The following is a 23,787-nucleotide window of genomic DNA, read 5'->3' on the forward strand; positions in this document are numbered from 1 at the left end:
CATACTCTCTTAACAGAGTCCATGATGCCAAAGTGGTGCCAAAGTGACCATTTTTATGACTAGATTGGCAAATTTGGTGATAGAAACTTCTAGGGAGCAGGGGTTTTCCTTCAGATGACACCCATACTCCATTAATCTGTTTTGCTTTGAATTTTATAAACTATAAGCAAATTAGGTGAACACAGAATAGTATACATGTCAAACCTTTGGGAAATGAAAGATTTTAAAACCAAGCAAGACTCAGAAAGAGTCACAAAATGCAAAAGAAATAATTTTGATTATATCAAATTAAAAAGGTTTTGTATAAACAAAACCAATGTAACCAAAATTAGAAGGGAAGCAACAAATTGGGAAACAATCTTCATAACAAAAACCTCTGACAAAGGTCTAATTACTCAAATTTATAAAGAGCTAAATCAATTGTACAAAAAATCAAGTCATTTTCCAATTGATAAATGGGCAAGGGACATGAATAGGCAATTTTCAGTCAAAGAAATCAAAACTATTAATAAGCACATGAAAAAGTGTTCTAAATCTCTTATAATCAGAGAGATGCAAATCAAAACAACTCTGAGGTACCACCTCACACCTAGCAGATTGGCTAGCATGACAGCAAAGGAAAGTAATGAATGCTAGAGGGAATGTGGCAAAGTCCAGATATTAATGCATTGCTGGGGGAGTTGTGAATTGATCCAACCACTCTGGAGGGCAATTTGGATCTATGCCCAAAGGGCACTAAAAGACTGTCTGCCCTTTGATCCAGCCATAGCACTGCTGGGTTTGTACCCCAAAGAGATATTAAGGAAAAATACATGTACAAGAATATTCAGAGTTGCGCTCTTTGTGGTGGCAAAAAATTGGAAAATGAGGACATGCCCTTCAATTGGGGAATGGCTGAACAAATTGTTGTATAGTTTGTTGATGGAATACTATTGTGATCAAAGGAATAATTAAGTGGAGGAATTCCATGGGAAATAGAACAAATTCCAGAAAGTGATGCAGACCGAAAGGAGCAAAACCAGGAGAACATTGTACACAGAGACTGATAAACTGTGGTACAATCAAATTTAATGGACTTCTCCATTACTGGCAATGCGGTGATCCTGAACAACTTGGAGAGATCTATGAGAAAAAACACTATCCACATTCAGAGGAAAAAGTGTGGGAGTAGAAACACAGAGGAAAAACAACTGCTTGATTACATGGGTCAAGGGAATATGGTTGGGGATGTAGACTCTAAATGAACATCCTAATACAAACACCAACAACATGGAAATAGGTTCTGATCAAGTATACCTATAATACCCAGTGGAATTGCGTGTGGGCTACAGGAAGGGAAGGAGTAGGGGAGGGAGGGATAGAATACAATTCTTGTAGCCAAGGAATAATGTTCTAAATTGACTAAATAAAATTTTAAAAAAAAATTGGGGGAAGTTTGATAAAAGTTGCAAAGATCAGTTTGGTAAATAAACCACTGGCTCTTAGGACATAGGAGGTTGAAAATAAGGTATTACAGCTCTCATATATAACTATTCCTAAACAGAAACCCTATTCTAAAAACTCTAAAAACCCCTAATTCTAACTGCCTTTCTGGCAGGATCTTCTTGTCTAACAAAGCAAGCCTATTCAAGCCTACTCTGTCTTTCTAAAATTAAATTTTCTATCTATCTTAACTAATAGGTGAACATTAAGCAATAAATCTTTATCTTCTCCAACCCAGTCAGAAGTAACTGTCAGATCCTCTTGACAGAGAACCACTAACACAGCACCTGCTCTCTCTAAAGCCAGAGTAAATCAAGAGCCCCTTAACTGACTCCTTCCTTTTTTTAATAGTCTGTCTGTTTTTGCCTCTTTAAGAGGCAGAGTGAGATAAATAAAATTCCTTTAACATAGAAACACTGCACTTAACTGTCTAGAGTGAAATTAAGAAAACTTATAACACCAGTAAAGATGGGGAAAATATAGTCCAACAAGTTGAAGAGAAGACATAAAGGTTCTGAGAAGGATAAGATAGTCTAAGAGAGCTGCATGAAGATCATGATGAGAAATTCATTAAGGATGAATGGATGGATTGTTATACATGATGAGGAACCAACTAAACTCAGAAGCTATAATATAATGCCTGAAATTCATTCTAACAAGCATGTATTGGGTGCTTGAAATGTACAAGGTGCCAGGCTCTAGGAATAAGAGAATGAACAAATGAGTATGGTAAGAAGTAATAGACTCCTAGATAATCAACCTATGCACAGCAGGTGTGAGATTTAAAATTGTTGTGGTTGTAAACTGTAGTAGTTAAAAGAGTTAAGGGTATAAACTGTGATAGATATAAGAGAGGGTGAGTAAATTGTGACCGCAGAAAATATGTTTCACTACAGTGTCTTGGTTTTTAAATCAAATATAAGGTGGTTGCCAGAGAAATATTCCCAATTATTCAATATGCCAAAGTCAACTGGGTTTTATAGAGAATTTAATAATACAATGAGTAATCAAAGAAAGAGAGAGAGAGAGAGAGAAAAAGGAAATAAGTATGAAGGGCCTTAAGCCAACATGGCCTAGACCTGAGTCTTAAGAGAGAGATCAGTCAGTTAGTCTTTTAGCACTCACCACAAGGTCTGTCTAAGCAAGGATTCTAGGGACACCAGGCCAGCTCCATCTCAGCTGATTTCACCAGAGAGAGTTCCAGCCAGAGTCCTCCTCAAAGAGAGATCCAGCCAGAGACTGTTTCAAAGGGCCTCTCTCCAGAACCTCCAGAGGGACAGAGTCCCCTCAGAGGAGCTCCAGCGAGACCTCCTTAGAGATTGTCCTCCAAGAGCTTCCCTTCTCCAGAGCCTCTCTCAAGAGATTCTTCCCAAGCGATCCTCATAAGAGCTTTTTCCAAAAGGATTGTCCCCTCAAGAGATTCTGCTTTTTCTTATGTAGGGGTTTTAATCCTATGTCACCTCCCCTAAATCCTTACATCTACCAATCACTGTAGATGTTTTCCAAAGAACTGCCCATCTGAATTCCTGCTAAGTCGACTAATCTCAGTAAGTCTGAACCAGAGAAAACACAGCTGAGTTGACTAATCTCATTAAGAGAAAACCTGCCCGACCTTTATAGGTACCTAGCATCCCATTGTATCAATTCTAAAAACAGGTATGGCTCAAAGAACTCCTTGCCTCATCATAAGCATGGGTCCAAGTACTTTCATTGTTTAGCAAGAAGTTTTCTTCCCTAAAGCAGTCTTAAGTGTGGGTGGAGTAGAGGTCCTCCCATTTCTGATCCTGGCGAGTTCTCACATCAAAATGGGGAATGTTTCCAATAGGGAATTTGTTCCAATGGAGGATTCCTCAATGTGGAAATTTTTAACATTCACAAGTCTGAAAAATTTCAAGATTTACACAGGGATCCACTTGTCCTGTGCCTAAGTATAGTGAGACAAGACTAAGAATGTCCTTTTTCTTCATAAACATCAGCTCTCTCACAAAAGGTCAATCAGAGATCTAGATATTGACAAAAAAAAAGAAGAAGAAGAAGAGATCTGAGTGGCCCTGATCACGGAGAGCAAGGTCTTAATATACTGAATTAAGAATATAGCAAAATAGCTCCCCATATGAGGGCTGATACCTTTAATACCATACAATCTAAGAATACTCTTTAGGTCTGCCCACATACTATGATGTATGACAGTTTCTCCACCTCTCATACTCTAGCAATGTACATAGTTTGATAGTCATGCAGAATATCAGATTAGACGTAGGGCCCTTCTCTGGATTCCGTGAAGAGACTTTTTTTTTTTAAACATGCTGAACAAAAATGGGAGTTCTTCTCCATTTTTTCCCTCACAGACAGGAGGAAATCCAGCCCAAAGTTAAGGCCAGTTTACACATCACAGTGTTATTTCCTAGTTTATGAAGTGAATGAATGGATGGCTGGATGAATGAGAAAATTTTTTTAGGCTTTGCTAGCGGTATGCACTATCTGCCACAAACTATACTTGCATAGAATTTCATCAGCTCTGTAATTAAACTGACCTATTCCTTGGACCACAGAGAACTACTCAACTGCTTGGGATTCTCCTCCCTCTGCATGAGTATGACTACACTTTCCAGTACCAGACCAAAGAAATGATCTAAGATAATAAAATGGAGCTCAAAATTAATTTATACATTTTCTATGAGCAAATATAGTCACTAAATCAATTTGGATACTATCAATAAAGCTTATGGTTAGAAAAGCTTAGTGTAAGATACAGTCCATGTTCTTTTAATTCCCCAAACCTTACTATCATGATGGGAGACTAGACTAGAACCACAATCTCCTAACTCCCAATCTAGATTCTTTCCATTACCAAATAACTAAAACAACATTTTTCAGTGAAATAACCATTCTCTAAAACTGATCTTTTCCCTTAATGCAAACACATAGTAACTGAAACTAGGCTAATTTCTACTCCAAAGGAAAATTTTCTACACAATTGAGAGATTTCTTCTGTAATTTATTATTAAATGAGAAAATAAAATTTCTCAAAAAGCACATGTGTGGAACTATGCACAAAGGGATTTAAAGAAATGTCTACCCTTTGATCCAGCTATACCACTTCTGGATCTATACCCCAAAGAGATAATAAGGAAAAAGACTCATACCAAACTATTTTTAGCCACACTCTTTGTGGTGGCAAAAAATTGGGAAATGAGGGGAAATTGGGGAATGGCTGAACAAATTGTGGTATCTGTTGGTGATGGAATACTATTGTGCTCAAAGAAATAATGACCTGGAGGAATTCCATGTGAACTGGAATGACCTCCAGGAACTGCTGCAGTGAAAGGAGCAGAACCAGGAGAACCTTATACACAGAGACTGATACACTGTGGCACAATCGAGTGTAATGGACTTCCCTACTAGCATCAATGCAAAGACCCAGGACAATTCTGAGGGACTTATGAGAAAGAATGCAATCCACATTCAGAAGGAGAACTGAGGGAGTAGAAACACAGAAGAAAAACAATTACTTGATCACAAGGGTCAATGGGGATCACAAGGGATTGGGGATATAGGCTCTAAGAGATCACCCTAGTGCAAATATTAATAATATGGAAATATGTCTTGATCAATGATTCATGTAAAAACCAGTGGAATTGCTTGTTGGCTACAGGAGGGGAGTGAGAGATGGGGATGGAAAAAACATGATTCAAGTAACCATTAAAAAATATTCTAAATTAATTAAATAAACTTTAAAGGTTATTTATATATATATATATATATATATATATATATATATATATATATATATATATATAAAATAGCCACGCTCTTTGTGGTAGCAAAAAAATTACAAAATGAGTGGGTGTGCATCAACTGGGGAATGGCTCAATAAATTGTGGTATATGTTGGTGATGCAATATTATTGTCCTGAAAGGAATAAAGAACTGGAGGAATTCCATGTGAACTAGAATGACCTTCAGGAACTGATGCACAGCTAAAGGAGCAGAACCAGGAGAACATTGTACACAGAGGCTGATACAATGTGGCACAATCGAATGTAATTTTTCTGCCAGCAGCAATGCAATGACCCAGGACAATCCAAAGGAACTTAGGAGAAAGAATGCTATCCACATCCAGAGAAAGAACTGTGGAAACAGAAATTCATTAGAAAAATATATGATCAAACCCATAGTTTGATAAGAATATGATTGGAGTTTTGATGTTAAAGGATCGCACTACTGCAGATATTAATAACAAGGAAATATATTTTGAACAATGATACATGTATAACCCAGGGTGCTGGAGGCCATCATACTCCGACCACTTGACAAGGTCACGGTATGAGGAAGGAAGGTCAGCAAAGCAGCCCCCAAAATGAGGGCCCTCTGCTGATCCCCCTCTGTGACTTCTCTCCACAAATTTTCCCCACTAATGGACTTGTTATGATTATTATTCTCTCCCCAATACAGAAGAAATAATATGAGAGCAAATACTTATAAGATCAATAAATATATAACCGAGTTTAAGCCCCCTAAGTTAATACCCCAAAAAGATTTCAGTTACAGAATTAAAGCCCAAAGATTAATGCCCATGACCCCTCCTTTCTCAAGGACAAGACATGCTCCAAGGCCCTACAATAAACACTGGCCAAAAACTTGAGTACTATAATGAATCTTTTCCTACAGTTACCACACTCGAAAGAATTTATTGGAACAGAAGCCAAGCAGCATTGCTAGGCACTTTAAAGTAACACAAGAAAAACAGAACTCATAAATTGAGGAAAACCCCAAAACTGGCTTTCCTTAAGTCCTCACACCTAGATACGAATATGTTTTGTTGTTCATCTCCCAAGCAATTATGATGGATAGTGAAAGCTGACCAAAAGCACAATGATCCTCTCAGCAGGTCAAGGGGTACTAACCTACAAATGGCTTTATTCACATTAATCATATCTATCACAGAGTGTTGTAGAAACCTAGTAAATGATCACAGAATTCTTTGTTCTAGTAACATCACAAGAGTGTTGCTTAGGTGATTTGATAATATCCAATCATAATGTAGAATGTCACATACATAAAGAATTGATTGTTTGTATGTATCTGAAAAACTATATAATAAGCAGACCACAATACTATGGCAAAGGACTGTGTGTGATGCCTGCATATGTGGGTTGAATGTACGGTGTTTCTCATCTCCTTATTCCCACCGTGACACCACACCTGGGCAGAGAGACCCTGGGTCCTCAGAGAGGCCACTGGACGGACCTCTATAATTGGTGCCCAAACAGGGACCTCCATACCAGGGGAACTGCTTGTCAGCTTCGGGAGGGGGGAGGAAAGAGCAGGGTATGGGGGGTGGGGGTGTTCCTGAATCATGTGACCATGAAAAAATATTCTAAATAAAAAAGGGAAAAATCACATGTAATCTATTAGATGTTCTCCAAATTTTCATAAATTAAACTTAACACAGGTGAAATATATAAAAAATAAATAAATACTTAGCAAAATACCTGGTACATAGTAAACATTTAATGAATGCTTCTTAATTGATTGAAACAAAATATTAGACAGAATTTTAAGGTTAAAATTAAGTTTGTAGATAATATTAAAATATGCAAAACAGGATACTTTCTGTTTTCCAGTGACTTCTCTGACCCATTATCAGTTAATGGAAGATGAAATTACAAATTTAGAGGATATTATCTCCTAAAGGTAGAAATTTAGAGAGGAGAAAATACTTAGAAATCTATCAAAGAAAATCAAACTCTAGGCAATACCTTCCATCTTCCAGGAGCCTAAATCTAAACCAGCTTCATGCACTTTTCACAGAGAACTAAAGGCTGCAAGAAAGTAATCTATCAGGTAGCAGATCATTCATCAACAAAAAATAGGGAATATGAAAAAGTTAACAGATGTCTATGAAGTGTTGCTGACTCATGGAAATGGATGGTTTCTCTGATGGTGGTAAGAAAGACACTAGACGACAGACTCACCACCTCTGTAAGAAAACTTTCCGGTAGCCTTAATGTTTGTTCTTTCTCTCTGAAATTATTTCCAATTTCTCCTGAGCATCTCTTGTCTGTACATATTTGGTTTTGTGGTTTGCATTCTGGCCCCACCATTACAATGTGATCTCATTGAGAACAGGGACCATTTTTAAATTTTCTTTTTATCTCTAGGACCTAATATAGTGTCTGGCACACAGTAAACACTTATTCAGTGCTTGTTGACTTGACCCTTTCTCAGTCTACCTTGCAACAATAATTTGTATTTTTGAGTCAGTAGCACAGAAATAAGAGTACAGCTTGACTTAGTAAACTGAGATCCAGGCCAAGAGACAGAAGGCCCTGGGTTCAAATCTAACCTCAGACACTTCCTACCTATGTGACCCTAGGCAAGTCATTCAACCCCCATTGCCTAGCCCTTACCACTCTTCTGTTTCAGAACCAATACGCTGTGTCGATTCTAAGACTGAAGGTAAAACTTTTTTTTTTAAAGAGTACAGTTTGCAATGTGGAAAGTAATTGTCCCTCACTAAAAAGGATGTAATCATATTGTAAACACATCAAAAGTAAAGTGGGGAAGGAACTGGCTAAAGATAGAAAAGAATTCAGATAAGTTGTGTTTTAGGTTCAACACATTTTATTAAATTCAGTCCTCAATGTGATCATTTTTTTCTTCTTCATATCATAAAAATATTTTTTTCTGTGAAGGTTATAGAGGTCCTAAAGGTGAAACTCTTACTAACATTTCCCTTTCCAAATATATCTATCATTTCCACTGACCTACATTTTGGGGCAGGAAGTGTTTTAGAGATCATCTAATCACCATTATTTATACCTTTATCTCTTGTCTCGTGATTACATTTCATATTCTTTCAGTCACAGTAGTTACATCCATCATCTTAATATTACTCCATTTTTCTCATATATGTGACCCACCCACAATATAGTCTTATTACCTCCTGGCATTCTTCATATATGCCAATGAAAAACTCAATTTGAGTGCACAGATAATGACACAATGCTAAAGAAACTAAACAGCCTAAATGGGTCCCAAAGAAATTTACTGCTTTAATTTGAATTGTATCTAGCATGATCTACCTACATTAAAGTTCAGCCAAATATATCTTAATGTCTTATTCACTATTTCAGTTAAGTAAAACAAAGAAGGAAAATTAAGAAATGAAGCAAAATTGGAAAAAAGATAATTTATCAAACTTCAAATGAAAACAACTTTTTCTATGAATGAAATAAATCATTAAATTGCTCAAGAAGAATGAAACAAGTAGTCTCCAGGAATAAATTGTTGTTCACCAACTCAATCTTATAAATGAAAACACTATACCTGATCAGATCTGGTTCTGTACCATCATTCTTATAGGAGGCCTGAAGCAGCCTTTCACGGGTAACAAGGTCATCCAATAAGTTCTGTCTTCGATCCCCTTCAAGCTGTGTTCTGAAGACATCTCGTTAAGGTTCAATAAGAAGATCGACAATCTTGTTTACATTTTAGTTTTCTACATTGTAAACTGTCCAAGTTAGTTCTAATTCACAATCAATTTGCTTATAAATATATCCAAAACAAATCCTGCCTTTTATTATTATTTTTATCATTTTAAAATCAATTTTATCTTTCAGTAAAATAGATATGAACATATAGTAAGCAAATAACTACTCTTTGATTTTTAAAAGAAATCATATTTTAGTATATCAAGTTTTTCAGTACCAGTATTTATATTGCAACATTCCCAAACATTTTTTTAATTTCCAAATTAAAAAAAAAAGAAAACTGTAGCTACATTGAAGAAGATAACAATTGGGGAAAGCTGATAAAAGAATATTTCGTATACAAATCACACCAACTAAGTCAAAAATTTATCTACTGAATCTTACATGATTTTTTTGGTTTTAACTTTTTCAAAACTAAACAATATGCTATTTACCAAATCAAAAAGAAAGGAAAAAAAACACTAGACACAAATTACTTGGTTGAAAATACCATGAGGTGATATTAATGAAAACTGCTACATCAGATTTTTATGCAATCTTTCTTCTGAAATAAGACTAAAAAACTATTTCATTTATTCCTAGGAAATTCCAGTATGATTGGTAGAAACAAATGATAATATCTCTACTTGGAGAAATAGAAAAAACAAGGTCCAATAGTTAAACTAGAGCCTATTCCAGACTTCTAGTCAATTGACTTCTGAAATACTGTACAGTTCTCACTAAAAGTGCCTTCCAAAAGCACGGGTCTCACCATAATATTCCCTGACCCAGAAGCTTCAATATTCCCTGCTGTCTATAGGGTAAAACAAAAATTAAATTGGCTATTAAAGCCCCTGAGCATTTCGCTCCAATCTATCTTTACAGGTTGATTTTCCCTCATGTACAAAAACTTTAGTCAGATATAGGCTAATATGTGACATTCTGCATATACAACATCCTCTCTCCTGCTTTTCCTAGACTGTTCCATCCCCAATGCCAGGAATTCCTCTTCAAAGGTTCTCCTTGAGTGACACAAAAGGTCTTTTCTGATGCTCTCATTCATCAGTAATCCCCAACTCAAAATTACTTTTTATGTACTTCATATTTACCCCTCACTTACACAGGTGGTATATTCCCAGTAGCTCTTTCTATGTAGAGACAATTTTGTTTTGTTTTTCTTGGCATCAACGTACGAAAAGTACCTACTTAATAAATGCTTATTGAGGGGACAGCTGGGTGGCTCAGTGGATTGAGAGTCAGACCTAGAGATGGAAGGTCCTGGGTTCAACTGTGGCCTAGCTGTGTGACCCTGGGCAAGTCACTTAACCCCCCATTGCCTAGCCCTTACCACTCTTCTGCCTTGGAGCTAAAATATAGTATTGACTCCAAGACTGAAGGTAAGGGTTTTAATAAATAAATAAATAAGTGCTTATTGAATTGAACTGACAACAAATTCTGAAAAGGAGAGGAACTTTGAAATATTCTTGAGAAGGGACAGCTAGGTGGTTCAGTGGATAGAGAGCTAAGCCTGGAGATTGCTGGTCCTGAGTTAAAATCTGGCCTCAAACACTTCCTAGCTATGTGACCCTAGACAAATCACTTAACTCTAATTACCTAGTCCTTACCATATGAGATAGTCCCTTTTGGGAGCCCATAAGAATGCCTTTTTTTTAATGCAAGAAAACAAATCCCTTGTTGAAACACAGTTCCTTTTTCTCTATCCCACCTCCCCAACTGAAATGCCAACTTTTGTACAGAGACTGACATACTGTGGCACAATCGAACATAATGGATTTCTCTACTAGCAGCAATGCAATTATCCAGGACAATTCTGAGGGACTTATGAGAAAGAATGCTATCCACATCCAGAGAAAGAACTGTGGGAGTAGAAACACAGAAAAAAAATATTTGCTTGATCACATGGTTCGATGGGAACATGACTGGGGTTGTAGACTATAAATGATCACTCTATTGCAAATATTAATAATATGGAAATAGGTCTTCATCAATGATACATGTAAAACCCAGTTGAATTTCTCTTTGGATATCAAAGGAGAGAGGGAGAAGGGAAGGGAAAGAATACAAATCATGTAACCATGGAAAAATATTCTTAATAAATAAATTAATTAATTAATTGAACTTTTAAAATAAAATTAAACTTAAAAATTAAGATTTTAAAAATACAGGATGGATCACGTGCATGTAAAAGGATTTGCTTTCTCTAGGAGAAAAAGTATATGTGAGAAAGGATGAGGGTTAAAATACAGAAAGGATCAGATTTTGAGCAGAGTAGTATATTTAGCAAGTCAATAAAGCATATGGTTTTGGACACCTACACATCTAAATTAGGTTTATTACGAATAGGGAGGCATGATAGTACAATGATGAAAATGATGGAAAGATTACAAGATTTAAAATCGGAAAACTTAGATTTGAATTCTGGTTCTCCATTACAAATATCTTTACCCCACTGCACCAAAAGAGATGACCAAACCTAGATCTCACCATCATCCATAACTGTGCTCCATGAATTCTATTAACTAGTTCTAGAAAATTCTTTCCAATTATAAATTTCTTTTTTTTTCTATCTTACTCCTAAGGCTATTCTTCAGTCTCACTATGATATCAAGTCCTTCCCTCTTCCCTGTTAATCACAATCCATTAAGGTAGGGAAAGAAGGATTGTACACAGAGATGAATGTGATATGAAGGTTACCAATAAAATTAATTTTTAATAAAATAAATTCAAGGACAAAAAATGAAAAATGAATATTTTAAGAATATGGCTTTGAGCATGAAAACTCAAAATAAGTTGAGGCTAGTGACATTAAAGACAACAAAGGGGTTTGATTAAGTATGTTGGAGTCAAGTGGATAAAAGAAGGATTAAGATTATTACTCTATGTAAAGGGGATCATGATAATGGATGAAAATGAGAAGGAAGAGCTCTTCAACTCATTCCCCTACTTTCCCTACCAATGACAAAGACTTTGGACTGAGAAAAATAAAATAAAAATGGTTTGTAGGGAATAAAGATCCAATATAAATGAGCTGGTTTAAGAGAATTATATAACAGATATGACTAGTTTTGTTTAAAAAAAATTGGTATCTTAACATATGGTATTGACTCAAGGAAAATGAAATGTTTAAAAAATAAAAATAAAGATCTTGACAAATGGGGCAAGAACTACAAAAATGGAGAAAGGAAATGTTCCAAATTTCATATAAAGGAAAAAGGTAGAGTTTCTTGCTTATAATACAATGAGTTTCACTTTTATTTTTTAATTCCTGTCAAAATCTTAGAACACATTAATATAACGATAATTTGAGGATACTTATAATGAGAAGCAATGATCATTAAAAGGCCCAACATGACACCATCAAAAACAACCTTGCCCATACAAAAATATTACTAACTGCCCCACTCCATTTGTGCTTACTTTTACACTATAACATAAAGGATCTGAATATACAGGAGAAAGCATAATAGCTGTCTTCAAGTATTGAAGGGCTACCATGTAGAGGAGGAATTATACTTGCTCTTTTTGACCCCACATAGCAAGGATTCCCATCCTTAAATGTTCTAGGCAAAAGTTAGATAACTATTTGTCAGGGAATAGGAGGGTTTCCTTTCATGTACCAGTCCAGAGATCCCTACTAACTCTTGGGATTCCATGGCACACTCATGAATTTGAGTACTCTCTCCAAAGGTGCAGCTCATAACTCACCTATGGTTTCTTATCCCATAAGACTCTTGCCTATTACTTCCCTTCACATTATCCATGAGCAGTGCACAGAATGTGCTGGGGTCCTTAACTGAGACATATTGATATTGAGTTAATAGTAGTAAGGTCCCAATTGACAAATGGTCAAGGGACATGAATAGGCAGTTTTCAGACAAAGAAATCAAAACTATCAATAATCACATGAAAAAATGTTCTAAATCTCTCCTGATTAGAGAAATGTGAATCAAAACAACTCTGAGGTGCCACCTTACACCTAGCAGATTGGTCAATATGACAACAAAGGAAAATAATAAATGTTGGAGGGATTGTGGCAAAATTGGGATGCTTATACATTGCTGGTGGAATTGGGAATTGATCCAACCTTTTTGGAAGGCAATTTGGAATTACACCCAATGGGCTTTAAAAGAATGTCTGCCCTTTGATCCAGCCATCCCACTGCTGGGTTTGTACCCCAAAGAGATAATAAGAAAAAAGCTGCGCTTTTTATAGTGGTAAAAATAACTGGAAAATATGGGAGTGTCCCTCAATTGGGGAATGGCTGAACAAATTGTGGTATCTGACGGTGATGGAAGAACTGGAGGATTTCCAATGAGTTGGAAAGACCTCCATGAACTGACATGGAGTGAAATGAGCAGAAGAACCAGGAGAACGTTGTACACAGAAACTGAAACATTCTGGCACAATCAAATAAAATAGACTTTGCTACAAGTAGCAATGCAACGATCCAGGACAACACTGAGGGACTTATGAGAAAGAATGCTATCCATATCCAGAGAAAGAACTGTGGGGGCAGAAACACAGAAGAAAAACAAATGACTGATCACATGGCTCAATGGGGATATAACTGGGATTTTGAATTTAAAAGAATACTCTATTACAAATATGAATAATATGGAAAAAGATTTTGAACAACGATACATGTATAACCCAGTGGAATTGCTTGTCGGTTTCAAGAGGGCAGAGGGAAGAGGGGAGGGAAAGAAATGAATCTTGAAACCATGAAAAATTATTCTAAATAAATAAATAAAATTTTTGAAAAATATTAGTGAGATATAGGTATCACTTCTACATTGTGGGGGTTAGGGGTGCAGCACCTCTGCAATCTGGAAAATCCACATAAAAATTTTTGGCCCTTCCTTCATACCAGAAAAAGAAATCTTAATTTTTTCTTTTTCTTTTATGAGGTGTTTACAATACCATTTGGTCTAAGTATTTGGTCATAGGCTATATGTAGATCAATGTTATGTAAAAATACTTCATGTGTTAACAGCAGCTTCCTCAAAGTTCCATTTAATTTCTTATGCCAACCCATGATATATCAAAACAACTGATCTGAATGCAGAGTTTACAAACCAACTTAAATTTTAAAAACTTGTGCAGAAAATGAAAGCAAACTGAGAGTGAACAGAAAAGCATGTGATGATTCTATAAGAACAGTGCAAGTTCTGCTAACACTCAATAATATGATGACAAAAAGCATTTTTTAACCTAAACTGACTGGACAACAGAGAATAGGTCATGAATCAAATTATTTATTATTATTAATTTTTTTCATTATTAAATTCATTATTAAATTTTTACTATGTATCTAGCACTGAGCTAAGTGACTGAGAATGCAAACAGAAAAAGAGAATCTCCTCAAGGAGCTCACACTCTGATGCAACATCAGAGACAATTCTTGTTGATTCTGATTGCTCAGCCAATGACAATGACCTTTGGACTGCAAAGAACAGAACAAAAAGGCCAATAAAAATTGAATACCAATATAAATAAGGAGAAACTAAGAAAGTACAAAGCTATCCTGAATGAATTCTTGTCACAAGATCCAGATAAATTACACTCTCAGGTACTAAAAGAAATGGCAAAGATGCTTGCTGAGATACTCTTAGTGATATCTGAAAGGTCACAGAGAATAGCAGAGATGCTTCAGAAATAAATAAGAGAAAATAATACCAATTCCAAAAAAAGGGATGAAAATACAGGTCACAGAGTTTGAATTTCAAGTTGGAGCTGAATTTCCACCCTACAAAATTTTGATAGGTATTATTTTTTTAAATATTTAGTCCACTAACCCAGCCAAGTAGCTGTAAACAAAGGAACATGGAAACAACTACTTGATTAGTATGGGGCCACCTTTCAAGATAAGACATATGGGTTATTTAGATTTACAATTATGAAAAAACTTCTCACATCAATCTTTAGCATAACCTAAGTACTTGGTTAAGGGTACCTGAACAACAGTACAGGTGGTTCAGTTTCCCAGTCACACAGGACTAGATTCAAACAATGCTCAATTGCCACAATCACTGCCTTCCTTAGAGTCTATGCAGAAAGAGCAAAATTTGACCAAAAGTTGCCCTGGGGTGGTTAATATATCATTATCATCCCACTTACACTGCAGTTTTTGGTCCCCAACCCCAATGGGGAAAACGGAGTTCACCTCTTATAAAGTGGCATCTGTTCATTAGTTACTACCACTCAAATAATCAAAAACTCCTTCCCAGACAATCAAAATGAAAAGCATTCTTGAAAACCCTTCAGGCACTTACTCGTTTATTTACTCACTATCTAAAACCACACCATAATCTCATTTTATAATAAAACTTGTCCCTTCACCATGGAGACCACCTGAGCTATCAAATTCTTTAGACAAAACCTTAATTTTGCCACCCTCACACATTTTACACATGTAAAATCTATATTATATTGCTTGCTGTTGAGGGGGGGTGGGGAAGCAGAAAATTTGGCTCAAACTTTGGTAAGAACACTGTTTTTTCATGTATTTGAGGAAAAAAATAAAATATTATTTTTAAAAAACAGGACATGCCTTTATTAAGGGAGTTGCTAAAATGGAAGATAAGGAGAAAGGTGGAAATACATTTGGGTGAATTCAGAATTGGCTGAATGGCCACTGACAGTAGTCATTAAGGATTCATAGAATATCAGCTCAGAAGGTGGTCTCTACTGTTGTAAGAATGATATTAGAAAATAAGTATTGTTTTATTAGTTTAGTTTATTTATTTATTTTATTTATTTATTTATTTATTAGTTTAGAGATAAGAAATAAAGTGGTTGGCTAGAGAAAGAAGTGGAGTTTGAAGCAGAGCTGAGAGAAAATGTTAATTTCAATTGCTGACAGTTATAACCCTTTTTCTGTGTCAATTATTCTCATTGGGAGTTGGGTCTTTGTCAGTTGGCAGTTGGCAGAGAGATACACACTCAGAGACTCTCTCTCAGGGCTGGAGGAGGTAACATCTTTGCCTCTCTCTCTGTCTGAGGGAAAGACCTGAAGGAGCTTAGTGTTTTCCTTTCCCAACTTGGGAAATACTATTGAATATCTACTGTGGTTTTTATAGATTGATTTAACTCTGAGAAGACCAAAGAAAAACCTAGTCTTTGGTTTGAACTCTGAGTCTGTTAAGGCTCAGAGTCCTAACTTGATTCTTGCTGAGACTTAACCAGCTAGTCTTTGCTATTTTATAATTTGAAGGTGAAGTTAAGAATTATACGGATAATAGCGGTAGTTTTATTTAGATAGTATAACTTTGGGTTAGTCAGATCAGGGAGAATTAGTGTAGCCTGTGAAACACAGGAGAAGTGGTTCCTTGTGGGACCATGGAATTTATTTGGGTGGATTTAGTATCCCTTAGAATTAGAAATCCTTATTTGTCCTCATATATTTCAATAAATATTTTATTTTTTATAATAAGAGTCTCTTTAGCATCCTTGTGCCTGGCCCTGAAGGGAAGTTCACATTTCAGCTTCACTTTATCACTGAACATACTTTTGATTACCTCTATCAAAAGTATCTGAACAGTTTTGAACCTGCATTGGCGAGTTTTCTATTTTTATGTAGCTTGCCATTCATTTATTATTTTTACACTGTAGAGTCACCTTGAGATCTAACAACAATAATAGCTGCTAACATTTATATAGCATTTCAAGACAAAGCACTTTGCCGATATTATCTCATTTTATTTTCATGACAACTCTAGAAAGTAAATACTATTATTATCACCATTTTACAAATGAGAAAATTGAGATAGGCAAAGGTTAGGTTACTTGCCCAAAATTACACAGCTTATAAGTGTCTAGATCTTAACTTCAGTCTTCCTGATTCCAGCCCTGCTCTATCTAATCTGCCACTTAGCTATTCTTGGGCCTGTATTATTTAACTTTTTCATTAAACCTTTAAGAAAAAACATAACAAAGTTAAAAGAGCCTGTTCTCTCCTGACACATACTGTCTATGTAATTTTGGATAAGTCACAAACTCTTAAGTGCCAAAGGCATTCCTGTAAATGTAAATATATCAAAATTCAAATTGAGAAACTGATACCTAAAAGATCATGAGGAATCAAAAAGATTTTAACAAGCCAAAATACCAAGCTTCCTCTACTATGTTGAAATTTATCACAGGATTTAAAGAATAATAATCTGAAATTTTCAATTTTACTTAGGGTCATGAAAAGGAACACAATAAAATAAGAAATGTATGATTATTCTTTTTTCTATTATTTCAAGATAAAATTTGTTTTTATCAACAGATGAAATACACTTCTGTTGTAATATAAAATACCCTTTCATGTTTAACCACCTGAGAAAAGTAACCACTATAAAAGAAGCCAAACTAATTACTCTTCAGTTACCTAAGTAGCAGTACTGAAATCAGGGCACTTTTCAGAAAGTTTTCATACCCTCAGAATTTTGAGAATTTATGATTTCCTCTGAGTATTGAATTACTTACCAGAAGTTCTTTTTTTTTTTAAACCCTTACATTCCATCTTGGAGTTAATACTTTGTATTGGCTCCAAGACAGAAGAGCAGTAAGGGCTAAGCAATGGGGCTTAAGTGACTTGCCCAGGGTCACACAGCTAGGAAGTGTCTGAGACTAGATTTGAATTTAGGACCTCCCATCTCTAGGCCTGGCTCTCAATCCACTGAGCTACCCAGCTGCCCCCAGAAGTTCTTTTAACTTCTCTAAACTACTGCTTATGTCCTTGTTTCATGAGAAAGCACCTGCTCTTTGTCTGATTTTGATGAGTTGTTAGAATAAAAAACATTTCAGAAATCAGTCTATCAAGGAAAGTTGGATATGGTACAACCCTGACTAATAGTATCAATTAAGTGGTCTACTTAATATTTACAATTAGTAGTAATAGCAATTTAAAATAGTAGTTTTCTTATCCTGCAATTTACCAAAAAAATTGACTATATGAACAAGCAATTGCTGATTATCTTACTTAAAAGGGAAAAATAATAATGACTAGAAATGACCTCTAAATAATGGATGGTTTTTAAGTGCTTTAAAGCAAAATCATGTTTCTAATTATTATTCATAAGCTAACATTAAAAATGTTAGAAATACAAACAGTTTATATTCCTTATCTCATACCATCTACAAGCAACAGAAGCTAGCCTATTCTGGGTGGTTGAAAAAATAGTCGTAACCAAAACTGGATGACTTCAGGGTCTGTATATGAAGACTTGCTGACTATCTCAGCAAGACTTGTCTCAAAATGAAAATAACTTTCTTTTTAGTAGAGTCTGGTTTTACAGTAAAATAATGTACAATTAAGGTAGAAACATGGTATGTGACATAATCAGAACTCAAAAAGATTCAAGGGGATAGAACATGGGACTGAATCTAGTAAGGTAAAAGTTAATAGGAATAAACATAAAGTCTTACACTTGCATTTAAAAATTTTCACTAGGGGGTAGCTGGGTAACTCAGTGGATTGAGAGCCAGGCCCAGAGACGGGAGGTTCTGGGTTCAAATATGACCTCAGACACTTCCTAGCTGTGTGACTCTGGGCAAGTCACTTAACAACCCCTATTGCCTAGCCCTTACCACTCTTCTTCCTTAGAACCAATACACAGTATTGATTCTAAGGCAAAAGGTAAAGGTTTAAAAAAAATTTTTTTTCACAAGCATTAAATAGGGAAATGTATTCAAAAAAATCTGAAAAATACAAGGACTTTAATAGACTGCAAGCTCAACAAGAGTCAAGAGTATAATAAATAGTCAAAAAAGCTAATACAATCTTCAGCTACATTAAGAAAAACATAGTAAAATAGAACTAGAGAGGTGAGAATGGAAACACAATCTACCCTGGTCAGAACACATAAGGCCATTGTTTAGCTACAGCGTACCCAAAGAAGAACAACCAAAATGATAAAGGGCCTTGAGAACATGGCATATAAAAAATCAGGTAAAGGAACTGGGGGATGTTTAGCCAAGAAAAGGGAAAATTTAGGTACCTAAATGGAACCAAAGTATCAATGTGTAAAAATTGCAAAGAGGCAAAGCGTAGGTTTAAGTAAACTTCCTGACAATTAGATATATTCAAAGGTGGAATGAGCTACCTAAGGAAGTCGTGAATTCTCTGTCCTAGAGATCTTCAAAAGCTAGTTGATAACTTATGGGTTATATTGCAGAGGTAGGGGTTTATTCTGTCATAAAGGAAGTTAGAATCACTGTTCTCTAAGGTCCCTTTCCAATACCAAAATTCTGTAATTCTGAAGATGAATATGGAAATAATTTTAAACACCTTTATACTGCAAAATGCTCCAGCTTTCAAAAATGTGAATCTTACTCTCACTGAAATTGGAATATTTTTTACCAACAGGTAGGTTGGAGCAAAAGTGAATAACTGATAAATTATGCAAGTAATCCTAAAATCAGCTGCAACATTTGCTTTAGCATTATAGAAACAATATCATAAAAAAAGAGAGAAATCAAGATCTAATGCAAAATTCTTGTTAATGTTCACCCCTTAAAGAACAGACTATATACCATGAAATAGTACCAGCAGTTAAAGAACAGGAGTACAGTTTAGAATTGTAATAAATGCAAGCTATCCATCAAAACATAGCTGATACTTTTTAGGAAGCAGAAATCCAATACCAGTATCATTACAGAAGTTTACATAAATGTAAAACACTAAACAAAGGTATCAGCTCCCTATATATAAACATTATGCCCAAATAGAATAATTTTTACGTAAATCTTGCTATTCCCACATATTCACTGCAAAATATCTAAATATTTTAAAGATTTAAAGATTTAAAACAGAAAATTAAAATTAAAAAACTAGCATGCTAGAAGTCTTCCTCACACTATAGAAAAATCTGGTTATCGCTCAAAAGAATGTTTTTCCTCCCATCTTTAAAATACTAGAAAGGGCACTGAAATATTTACATGGATACATCTGGTGTGTTGACACAGCTCTCAGCAATAATTCTCTCAAAAGGGTGATCTTTTCCTTCAAATTCTGCAGCAAAGCTCGAATTGTAACAGTAAGCTGAAAAGTAAAGAGTATATTTGATTATTCTAGTCTTAAAAAGTACAAAAAATTACACAAAATCATATAAATTTTGTTTTTCATATATATATACATTTTATATATTATTTTAAATATATATGTAAATTTTATTATGTAAATATATATATATATGATTCCACCAAGAAAAAAAGTTGTTGTCTCATAAATGGTAGTAATATGCTATCTTTTATTTTAAAAAGATCTTTTAACACATCATCAGAAAGTATCCATTTTAAATTATTTATTTAAAAAAATGTTAAATAGCACAGGGTCAGACACAAATGGAGACTTTCCTCCAAGATGAAATAGATCACATCTGGATAAGGAGATTTCAAAATTGTTTAGTACATAAGTAGTACATTCATGGGTAATGGCAAGATTAGGGGCATGAACATGTTTGTGTACAGCTGAGTTGGAATGGAAATAGTTCATGAGAGGTGAGTAAATTGAGGAACCAAGTGTGGTTAGAGTATTTGAGGGAGAATCAATATGTAAACTGAAAATGAAAGATAGGCATTATTCTCTAACTCATCACTGAATTAAGAAAAAATTCAATTCTCTGTATTTTTAAGAATTTTCATTGAAAGGGATAGTCTCCAGGGTCTAGTGTATACTATGTTGTCTGGAATGCCTACAGCATGTCACAAACCTACTTTCATCTTAAACCTTTCCCTTTCTTGTTCCAACTATCTTCTTGCATTCACTGAGACCAGGTTGCTTTCTCCCTGACTACTCTTTCCAGCACTGGTTGCACTCTGACTTATACAACCTGACTTATCGGTCATGGTGGAGAAGTTGGAATACAATCTCCTTGTTGCCACTATCAGGTTCTCTCTTGATCATCATTACTCAATGACTCCTTTTAGGTTCATTTAATCTATATTTTTCTATGTTTATGTATATATTCATTATTAAGATTCTATTATCTTAATAGAATGTTATCTACCTATCTCCAGGAAAGCAGAAAGCTGAGGGAAAAAAAATTTACAACCAATTCTCTCTCTGATAAAGTTCTCATTTCTCAAAAATATAGAATCAAGTCAAATTCATAAGAATACAAGTAATTCCCCAACTGATAAATGATCAAAGAATAAGAATTGGCAATTTTCAGAGGAAGAACTCAAAGCTATCTATAGTCAGATGAAAATATGCTCTAAATCACTGATTGCAATTAAATTAAATGCACATTGAAACATCTCTAAGGTACCACCTCACACCTAGCAGATTGACTAACATGACAGAAAAGGAAAATGTTGGAGGAGATGTAGAAAAATTAAGGCAATAATGTACTGTTGGTGGAGTTGTGAATTGATACAACCATTCTGGAGAGCAATTTGGAACTATGCCCAAAGGGCTATAAAACTGTACATACACTTAGACTACTAAATACATACTTATATATTATATAACATATATAAATAATTTTGCCTAGGTTTGTATCCCAAAGATATCTCAAAAAAGTGAAACGGGCCTATTAATACAAAAATATTTATAGCAGTTCTTTTTGTAATGGCAAAGAACTGTAAATTGTAAATTTATGGAATTGTCCTTCAATGGAGGAATGAATTAACAGGTTGTGGCACATGATTGTAATGGAACACTATTGTGCCATACTCTATTGAGAAATGAGCAAGATGGTTTGAGAAAAACCTGGAAAAACTTATATTAACTAATACAAAGTGAAGTGAGCAGAACCAGGAAAACATTGTACACAGTAACAGCAATATTATATGATGATCAACTATGAGTGAGTTAGCTTCCTCAACAATACAATGATCCAAGACAACTAAAAGGACTCCTGATGAAAAATACTACCTACCTCCAGAGAAAAAACTGATGGAATATGAATGCAGAATGAAGTATATTATTTTTCATGGGGTTTTCTGACCTGTGTTTTCTTTTACACATATGGCTAAATGAGGACATATGTTTCACATGAGAGCAAATGTATAATCTATTTCAAATTGCTCACTATCTCACAAATGGGGCAGGGGAGGGAGAAAGAGAAAGAATATGGAACTCAAATTTTTTAAGAAGAATGTCAGAAACTTTTCAAACATAATTGGAAAAAATAAAATGCTATTAAGGCGATTAAAAAAGCATTAGATCATAAATGTTAGTAGTTATTGCTATTATTATTGAAATCTAAAAAAAAGACAAAGAGAAAAGCCTCCTTCACTACCTCTTTGCAGAATCTACACATGACAAGAATCACAAAAGATAAGAAAGTACCCACATTGAAGAAATGAATATAGAAATTGAATACTTAGCTTCGAAGATGAAAAACTTTTTTTTCAGACTCTGAAGCTAAATCAATGGAGATTGGATAATTTATTTATTATTATTATTACCTTGGTTGTACTTTCACCATTTCTTTCACACTGGTTGCGCTGTTGAATTTTCTCAGCAATTTCTTGTGCAATATGACAAGTGGCATCATAAGTAGACAACCTTTATCAAATCAAAGTGAAGAAAAATGATTTCAGACTCAAAGATAAAATTTCTACATTTTCTCATTGTAAATTTCCAGATCTCTTTCCTAGAATTAGTATAATATAAATAAGTAACAAATGGAAAAAGCTATCAAAATGCCCTTAGTAATCCTTAAGTCCTCCAATCAAAGAATTTTACGGAGAAAAGAAATCAATAAATGAGGAAAGGAATAAGCATATATAGTTATTATGTGCTGGGCACTGTGATTTACAAACCTGAAAGAAGTCAAAATGTGGCTATAATCACTTGCTTATTCAATAAACATTTAATGCTTATTGCTAAACTAGAGACTGGGGAACACAAAAATGAGTAATACCAAAGATGCAGCATGGTATAAGGACATTGGATTTGGAGAAGTAGAACATGGTATGGGTTTGAATACTATCCCTTCTCCCAGTGTATCTGTCTTCAATCAGACAAGTCACTTAACCTGGGAGTTTAAGTTTTCTAATCTGTAAAAAACAGAGAGAAGGTAATTTGGATGGATTGCATAATTCAGGAGGTGCACTGATGGTGCATCAAGACTGTAAAAATAAGTGTGGACCAGGTTATAAAGGGTTTTGAAAACTAAACAGAGAAATGTATATTTTATTGTAGCAGTCAGGAGAGTTCACTGAGTAAAGGAGTTACCTGGTCAAATCTGAGCTTAAGAAAAATGATGCAGTATACAGGATGGAAGGAAATGTTCAAAGACTTAAGGCAGAAATATGCTTTACAAGACCACATAAATAATGTGTATGATAATGCTTGCTTTCTCAAAAGTAAAGAAGGGGCTGGAGGGAACGAATTTGGAACTGAAAATTTTTCGAATAAATAATAAAAAACTATAATTTTTTTCTTTAAAAGACTTAAACAGGGAGAATAATTAGGCTATTGCAATAATCTAGACAAGAGATGAGAATCAGAAGAGGGCCACTCACAGGCAATTTGGATGTGTGAAGTGAAAGAGAATGAGGAGTTGAGGATAAGAGTTAAGGAAAACTCTGAGGTATGAGTGTAGTATACTGAGTGATAGTGTCTTCCTCAGAAACAGGGAGGTCTGGAAGAAAAAATAACAAATTATGTTTAGAACTGTTGAATTTGAGATGTTTTTTGGACATTCAGTTTTAGATGTCTAATGGGCAACCATTGAGAGGGAGGGAGAGAAGGAGGGAAGAAGGAAGGAAGGAAGGAAGGAAGGAAGGAAGGAAGGAAGGAAGGAAGGAAGGAAGGAAGGAAGGAAGGAAGGAAGGAAGGAAGGAAGGAAGGAAGGAAGGAAGGAAGGAAGGAA

The 23,787-nt window shown here is 35.0% G+C and overlaps 1 protein-coding gene across 2 annotated transcripts in view; it reads right to left on the reverse strand.

Annotated features, from left to right (window-relative positions):
* The window catches only part of STX8 (syntaxin 8), a 304,520-nt gene that overhangs the window by 273,547 nt on the left and 7,186 nt on the right, over positions 1-23,787 (reverse strand). For both annotated transcript variants that reach the window (XM_001366938.5, XM_056817513.1), the window contains exons 2-4: positions 22,376-22,475; positions 19,909-20,003; positions 8,814-8,924 (exon numbers count right to left, since the gene is read on the reverse strand). In XM_001366938.5, the coding sequence (XP_001366975.2) occupies positions 8,814-8,924; positions 19,909-20,003; positions 22,376-22,475 (306 nt within the window). The remainder of the gene's footprint in view (positions 1-8,813; positions 8,925-19,908; positions 20,004-22,375; positions 22,476-23,787) is intronic.

Source organism: Monodelphis domestica, chromosome 2 (assembly GCF_027887165.1).
Source record: "Monodelphis domestica isolate mMonDom1 chromosome 2, mMonDom1.pri, whole genome shotgun sequence".
Classification (NCBI taxonomy): domain Eukaryota; kingdom Metazoa; phylum Chordata; class Mammalia; order Didelphimorphia; family Didelphidae; genus Monodelphis; species Monodelphis domestica.